Source organism: Silurus aristotelis (genome assembly GCF_946808225.1).
Source record: "Silurus aristotelis genome assembly, chromosome: 17".
Lineage (NCBI taxonomy): Eukaryota > Metazoa > Chordata > Actinopteri > Siluriformes > Siluridae > Silurus > Silurus aristotelis.
This window is the reverse complement of record NC_139590.1, coordinates 9270499-9279450: the sequence shown is the minus strand read 5'-3', so window position 1 is coordinate 9279450 and position 8952 is coordinate 9270499. Positions and strand designations below refer to the sequence as shown.

The 8952-nt window shown below is 33.1% G+C and overlaps 1 protein-coding gene across 1 annotated transcript; it reads right to left on the bottom strand.

Annotated features, from left to right (window-relative positions):
* Positions 1-2758: 2758 nt before the first annotated feature.
* Positions 2759-8001, bottom strand: cabp5b (calcium binding protein 5b). Its single transcript, XM_083566321.1, has 7 exons — positions 7888-8001; positions 7401-7546; positions 6312-6342; positions 4906-5049; positions 4681-4790; positions 4358-4505; positions 2759-3308 (listed from the first exon to the last, which is right to left on the bottom strand). Exons 2-7 carry the CDS (start codon positions 7485-7487, stop codon positions 3280-3282), a joined length of 549 nt encoding a protein of 182 aa, XP_083422447.1. The 5' UTR covers positions 7488-7546; positions 7888-8001; the 3' UTR covers positions 2759-3279.
* Between the last annotated feature and the right edge of the window lie 951 nt (positions 8002-8952).

Here is an 8952-nt window from a genome sequence, read left to right as displayed (position 1 = left end):
AATACTATTGAAAGTGAACATGGAACAACTCCGTGTTCATCTCCGTTTCTCATAAACCCTCATTTTACCACAGCATTAAACTCCCACACTGTTTCCTGGGAGGTTACAGGAAATTAAGACAAGTAACAGTGACATCATCATAGCTGCCAGTGAACATGACACATCCTGTGGATATGTTATAAATTTTACATCTAACACAAACACATATGCGCACAGGTTTTTACATAAATATTCATTGGTAATTTCACATATATGAATTAAATAAATGGTGTATATGAGTGAGAGCGGCAACAGATGTGATTATTAGCAAAGCACCAGAGCTGCTTACTTGGCTTACTAATACATCTGGAGCTGCAGGGAAAGTGGGTGGGAATATATTTGATTAATTCTACAAAGTCTGGGAATAATTCTTAGAACAGACAATCATAAAGAATTCGCTTTGCTGAAGCATCTTAATGTTATCCAATTGTATTTGGAATAAATACATTTTAATACATTTCTGGTTTCCTTCATTTTTCCTTCCAAATTAGTCATTAGTCTCTCCAGGTGAATGACCCTACATTTAAAATAACAAACAACAAAATGACGGACCCTCATCCGTTTTCTTTTTCAAAGTGCCAGCATGATGAGATTTCTTAATTATAATTTTCTTTGCAAATTGCAAGAGTAAGAGTTTTTTCTTTCTACTTTTTTATTCTTTGTTCACACTTGTTTGTGTCAACATAGTTGAATATCTTCTATCACCGCTAACATTTGTTTCCTTTAAGACATATGAAGTCATGGCCTCTTTTCAAACATCTGCTCATTCTGTGTTTAAGAGAAAACTGAACGCACATGGCAAAGACTGTAAACTACTTTATTTAGCATGAGTTAACAGATACCGACAACTATATAATTACAGTCTGAACAAAGTCATGTCATTCTTGTTCAAGCTTGTTATGGATGGTTGTTTCACTGCCTGATATCAGTTGTTCTTCTTCGGAGGTGCTTAAAATGGTACGTTTAAGAAGAAATATGATGATATTGTACTGACAGCAAAGGATAGATAGATAGTTAATAGATTAACTTGATGTAGCTAATCTATTTATTGCCAAAATTATGTGAACACATCAGTATTACACCCACTTTGCTGTAAGATTTACCTTCCTCTCTTCTGGGAAGTCTTTTCATTTGATTCTGGACCAGGCTCGTGTTCAGTAAGGAGGAGGTCAGGGCTCTGTGTAAAAACCCAGGTTTTTCAACAACATTTGACAAACCGTCTTCAAGAAGATTGCTTTGTAAATATGGACATTGTCATATTGTAACAGGTTTAAGTGCAATAGTTTGAGTCAATGGAAAAAACTTCCTGTACAGTTGTGTTCTTCTAACTGTGTGGCAACAGTTGGTGAAAAAATTACATGGTAGTGATGTTCAGGTGTCCACAAGCCTTTGGCTTTATAGAGTAGCTATAAGCCTAGAGAACTTAAGTTAAATGTTTGGAGAAACAAAGTTTATTCTCGTCTAAAATCTTTTGAATTTATTAACAGTTTAATGTAGTCCAAATTCACGTTGTGATATAATTTTTTATGTATCATGTGCTGAAACAAAAAACTGTTTTTCTAAATTAAATTCTTTTGCACTATAACACATTAAGAATCACTACTATTTCAAAATGCATTTAGGTAGATTATGAGGAGCATTTATTGCTTATAGCCTGTTTGCTTAATGTCCAGATCAACGCGAACAGGATTCTCAGACTAGCTGTTAGACGCTGAGTCCCACAACTGACCTTCACTACTGTCGTTGTGGATTCACATGCTTCCTGAAACAGAATGGGATTTGTTAAAACTATGGATTTATCCTAATTCGTGCAAAACACTCAAAGGTGCACAGCTGTCAGCTACCATTTCAGGTTTATCCACCAAAGAAGTAATTCATTCAGTGGAAGGGAGTGGGTGCTTAATCCCTCCAAATCAGGATAAATGCTTCAACTTAATATAGAATGTTCTACTTTATTAGTAGACATTGCATCTATTTATTTTGCCTTCATTTAGGATCTTTAGGTTTGTCTTGTTTGTGTTCTGTTTCTGGTAATTCAGTTCATCCTGGTGATGTAGTCTTTTCATCCAAATTTCATTCAAGGAAAATTCGAATGTTTTCTGCTCAAGTAAAATATAAAATGGCAGATGTATGTGTGAATACAAATTAAAAAAAGACAAATCTGGCATGTGGATGGAAGGCAGGGATGTACTAAACACCCAACCAGTAGCCATCAGAGTGCACACACACACACACACACACACACACACACACACATACACACAGAGGCCCATAGGTATAATAATTTTTTTTTTTCAATTGCTTAGAAAATAAGTGCAACCTCAAAATTTTTAGAGACATCAAATATATAATATACTGATAAAATATCCTAGTATGTTAAAAAGCTCACTTATATAAACCCATTCAGGTGTGCAGTTCTAGAGAAGTGTAAAATACAAATAAAAAGCCAAATGAAATTTTGTTCCAATAAATTAAAAAATTAATGAAAAAATAAAAAAATAAAAAAAAAAAAAAATATATATATATATATATATATATATATATATATATATATATATATATATATATATATATATATATATATATATATATATGGTTTGTTTATCAAGCTTTAAGTAAAGTCGTGTGCAAAAGTTTGTAAAAGCCACATTAAAATAAATATATTCTTATTCATTTTTAAAAGAAACACCTTTTCATCTTCTTTACTTGCACACCCAGAGCTCCACAAACTGAATAAAATGAATTTAAAGACTGGAAAAACAGATGTGTATGTTATTCGGACCCCTTTCTATGCCAATAAATTTTTTCAATATTATGGAATATTAATAATGATAAGCTGAGGCTCATAGCTAAGTTCGGACAGAAAGGCCTGTCAGCACATACATCTACATAATAAACAGTAACCTAATTGTTTGATTAAGGCTTTTTTCCCCTAATTTAAACTGCAGTATATTTAATATATACTAAAAAACATAAAAACATACAAAAGTGTAGTAATCCATACAATTTATAAGTTAAATTATGATATGACTGCAGATCCAATTTGAATATGTATTTAAAATTGTTGGGATTTTTATGAATATCTAATTTCCTCACATGGATGATTTATAAATAAATCCATTCATGCCCAGTTTGATAAATTAGGCCAAGATAATCAATGCTACTTGTTCAATGTTTGCGTTGCTGTTTTTTGTCTATTCTGTTTAACCTCTTCAAATCCTCTTCGGTTTCTTCTTTTTTTTAATGTTGTGACATCATTTGGACAAATTCTGAAAGGAAAGGGACGTGATGTTACATTTTACAAGTCATATGAACAATATAGAGGAGTATTATAGTTATATATTCTGTTTGAGGATGCAGAATGTGTAAATCTGTTTTGGTGTAGGAAAACAAAATGTCTTAAATGAATTGGTAAGCTCTTGAATTTTATAGCAGTGTATTTATGAATGCATGCAGCTACTTTTTGAAACAAACACAAACACATATACAGTACTGATTCGAGATCAGAGAGTCTATGCATTCACTGTGGTATATTTCTAAAAAGGCTCGCCCAATGGTCCTTTTAAAGTAAAGAGTGTAAATAATTACACAATAATGCTATGGATTTTGTTTGCAAAACTTACATCCTATAACCTGCTGTTGTTCTATAGCACCAACAATTGACCATTAGCTGCATGCTTATTGTCACATTACACTTTATACACCAGAGGCTATGGTATATCCCATTCCTGAGGGTCATGCATCACTGTCACAGTATTCTGGGTAAATCAGTGCAAGAGAAATAAATCCATTGTGACTATTTTTCTACTGCATATGTATTAAGCAACAAAATGCTTCCAGCAAATGTCAGTGTGTAATTTTGTCTCTCTTTTTAACTACTAATAAATTATGTTAAGAATGAACACTATAACTTTATTCAAGTAAACAAAATTACAATAAATTGCTGAATGCTTACCAATCTAATTCTATATGTTTTTGTATATTTGTTTAAATATTGGTTGCTTTTGTTTAGCAAGTTATGTAATACTAGGTAGTTGACATTATGAAATATTAATATTTCTATTATTTACATGTGCTTCTATTAAACTTTAGGTGCCTGCTCTTACATTAATATTAAGGCGTTTTTATAAATGAAGTTTCAGTGTCAGTTTGCCTCGACCTGTGGCTTAAATAATATACTAAGACCTCAAAGTAAAATGAGAGTAATAATAAAAAGGTAAGTCATTTAAGTGTAAAATTTTAATCAGTGGGTGTAATGTTCATTTCATGAAGTCAGTTCTTCCCCATCTTCTCTTGTGTGTCCATTTGAATCACTCACCTTCAAAATCCACTGTTCCATCTCCATTATTGTCAGCTTCCCTGACCACAGCTTCAATCTCATTCCTGTTGGTGTTTTCCCCAAGCAGTTTCTTCATCGCATGCCTCAGCTCATCAATAGTGATGACGCCATCACTGTCCATGTCAAACTACACACACACATACACACACACATTAAGAAATGACATCAATAAACCAATATGCTGGGAAAGGTATTCTTTTAACAGACTTTCTTAAATGCCTTTTAGATCCTGAAAAAGAAAGAGTGCTGAATAATCAAGATGCTGCCAGATCACCTCAGCATGGTGCTAGGTGGCCTCTCACCTCTCGAAATGCTTCCTTTAGCTCCTTTAAGCTAATCATTCCAGCTGTCTCTTCTAAGAGTTTAGGAGTCATGAGTTCCACAAAATCCTCAAAGTCTACTTGGCCTCCAACTAGCACCAGAGAAAAAGCATGAATTCATTTAGGATAATTTGAAGGTATATTAAAGTGAAATTATAATATAGAAACACAAACACATGGACAATGGACATTTTGATGGTTTCTTACGGTTCATGTTGATGTTCTGGCTGAGCTCGATCAGTTCCATTTCTGTGGGCATGTATCCCATAGTCCGCATCAAGTTGCCCAAGTCTTTACAGCTGATGAACCCATCTTTATCCTTATCAAACTCGATAAAGGCCTGTCGCAACTCTAAATCAGATACATTTAAAGAAATACTTCAATATTATATGAAACCAAATTACTATCAGTCAGATTTGTAGTTTTTATGGGTTAATCATACATAATAATGTAGGCACATTTTGTCTAAAGTTGGGAAATTTTACTTATAAATGTTTTACTGAAACAATTTATTTATTAAATAAGCTTACTGTATCTTTTTAATTTCTTCAAATCTTTTAAACAAAAATATATAATCATGTGTTTTACCAACAAGGTTGTGTAAGTCATGCACCTTGATACATAACTGCAAATAAGATCTACTCTCAGCATCTACTTTATTCAAAACTCCTAAATCATTTTAACCAGGTGTCTAAAAATGTTAATTGTATAGCAGTAGCACAATGCAAAAAAAAATTTATTATCAAATATCAAAAGATGGTAAAAAAAAAATGGTACATAAAATAGTTGTTGGATGGGCTATAACAGAAGAAGACTGTATCAGGTTTAACTTCTGTCATCCACAAACAGAGACTCACCAGTCTTTTTCTATTTTTTTACTCTGCCTTACTTGCCCATTTGTGTCCTTTAAAGCCTTAAATTCCTGTGCTTGTCTGAAAAGAGTTTAACCTGATGTGGTTTTCTGCTGTTGTAGATATTCCAGCTCAAGATGTGATGTTTTGTGTATGCTGATTAGTTTCTTCTCAAACTGTTTGTGATCATTTGTGAGAATTCATAATACTTGTAAATTGCTCTGCATTAAGGTCAATTGCTATAAATGTAAATGTAAATTTAAGCAATTATAACTTTCTTTAAATCAATTTAACCATTCTTCTCTGACACATCGTATCAACAAGGCTTTGCCTGATTATCAAGTTTTTTTGTTTTTCACCCAGTACTGTGTAAACTCTGGCAGCTGTGTTGTGTAAAAATCCTAGGAGATTCAACAGATTCTGAAATACATGAATCAGTCCATCTGTCACAAATAACTGTGTCATCACTTAAAGTCACAGAGATCAACTATATGATTTCATACATTGTGCTGCTGTCACTTTATTGACTGGATAACTGAGTGTATTGTGGTTCCTAATAAAATGCATGGTGAATTTGGTAAAGTGCATGGTAAAAAGTGTTTACTGACAGCCTACTTTTTGTTTTGAGTGTAGACTGTGAAATATATATATAGTCTCTGTGTTAATTGCACATAGATACAGATGAAGTGGACAGAAATTATCCAGTATTACTTCAAGAAGACCATACTGAACTAAAAAACACCAGTTAGAAAAATGTGCTACCTTCTATCTCTTCAGCTACAAGTTTCCGCTCCTATAAAAACAATTCAGTCAGCATTCAGTTTGATTAAACAGGTCAAAACAGGCAGACAGACAGACAGACAGACAGACAGACAGACAGACAGACAGACGTGCACACAATAAATAAGCCCAGATACCACTGGAAGCAATATTAGTTAATTAAATGAGGAAAAATCAAAAATCATGACTCCTTGGCTCTGTATAGTGTGTCTAAGAGGACAAGCATCTGTTGTTTCACCCCATCAAATTTGAGTCAATTTGCAGGGACAGATGAGGGAGCTTAATAGCAATAATTTAGAAAATTGTACAAAAAGAATCATGTTTATTGGCTGCAGATGGAGGAATATAAAAAATGAAGTGGTTGGAAAGATCCCAGAGGGATATAATAGCAGAAGTATGCTGTGATCCCCAGTTGTATATGACAGAAGTCAGTGCAGTATTACAGCCTAAGGCACACATACAGACAGGCACACACAAATTCAAGTATGTACACACAGATGGTATAACTGGATAAACCATAAACATACACTTCTGGGCAAAATCTAGAAGGGGCCAAGTCCAAAATGAAATAAAATTAAGCTTTGAATGGGCTTAAAACCAAAATATTGGTCAGAAAATAGGAAAGATATAAATTACTCCACTTTTGCAACCTTTGACCATTTACATTCTTGGATGCCAAAATCCTGACAGTGATTAGAATGTTTGGAGTAAGATTTTACACATGGCTTGGTTCACAAAATGTTTACCGTCCTAATGAACTGTTTGAAGCTCATCGAAACCAAATGGAACAAAAATGTCTCTCCTATTTTATACAAAACTGACAGCAAGTCTACCCACAAGGCTTAAACGTTTCAAGAAATCAAAGGGGAAGGCTATGCCAAACTAAGTTGCTTTAATTATTTGTTTCATTCAAATCTCCTGACCAAAGATTTGTTGTTAGAAACTTAAATCTTTTGCCATTTCGGGTTTGACGCATACATATAGCACAGACATACACACAAACTACTTTGGATATTTAACTATTATTTCAGAGAGAACAAAGTATAGAGTACATTATGTTTAACATCTTACAATGTTCTTCCCTCTCAGAAAGATGCAGGCTGGGCCAAGAAGCACACCTGACCCCCCCGAACCATGAGACATGGATTGTGTGAACATGTATGACTATTGCAGTCTTCAAGTGGGTTTGTTATTTTTTTTTTAATTGGCCTGCAATCCTGTGCATGAAGAAACAACAAAAAAAACTTAATAGAAAATATAACAAATCCCTTTCTAAAAAAATCTCAGACTAAAGAAAATCAGGAGGAGCCTATTGTAAAAATTAATGCACATAAATATTTGCATTAACAACATTTCAATGTAAAGCTGATATGATATTAAATGTCTAAAATGTGGAAGCCAAAGACAATCCTCTAGAATATTTCATACTTGTTTATTAAATGTTGTGATATTAGCTCTATTTAATAAATACATCCAAATATAATAGACTTGACAATGTTGCGCATGATTTTGGTGAAGATGTCAAATATGGAGTCTCTTTTTAAATCCAGTCACTTACCTCTCTCTCTTCACAACCTCGCTCTATTCCCGCAAAGAATTCTTCAACTTATTTGCTTTGCAGATGATTAAACTCAAAAGTTCAGATGTTCTCCGTCTTTCTGCTAGCAGTAAAAGAAAGAGTGAGAGAAAGACTGGATCAGAGAGAGAAAGAGAAATGGGATTGGACATAAGAAGAGACAGATGGGGAAGGATTCTGTGACAGTGATGGATTTTGTTTGATGTAGAGCAGACTTTAAAACAGTGGGTCAGCTATAAGTAGTACAAATGCAATCTAATTAAATTTATTTTCCTTACCCAATCTCACATCTATAATATTTAGGGACAGAATATAGTATTGGATAAATTTTTATGTATAAAGTGTTGCACAGAATGTGAGGTATACTGCCCCCAAAACAAGTAACCCCCAAATTAATTTTCTTAGATTACACTTGAATTTTGGATTGATAAGTTTTAAACTAAACTATCAGATGCTAAAATAACAAAAAGCTGTTAATAAGAACAACCAAACTTCAAAATAATGCCTGAAATATTGCTTCACTGAAACTTGTGTATTGTCCATAAATGAGAGCATTCATGATTTGCACTATTATGTCTTTTTTTGTCGCTTGTGTTACTAGAAGGTTTTAACCACATTCTGCTTTTCTAGTCCAGGAAAAAGCACTGAATACATCCCAATGTCAAGATTTAAACGATGCAAATGCTGTAGAAAACCTGAACATGCAGAAAATTATGGTATACACGTATTTTGTCTTTTAAAAAAAAAGATACTCAGTGCAATTTTGGAGGCTTTACCAAATGAAAAACTTCCCTTTAATAGTTACAAATATTGCTTATAATTTAGAAATTAATCAAACATAGCCTATTACAATTTATTTTAACATTTCACTCATTGCATGTTTAATTTGATTAACATTCTGAAAAACATTTTAATACACAGAGAAAAATACATATTTCTATATGTCTTCTGCATTATATAACTGTTAATAGGCCTAACCCAATTAGCTTTAGTGTATTGTTGTTTACATAAGAGATTCCAGTAATCACAGGCATCCCTAATGCCTGT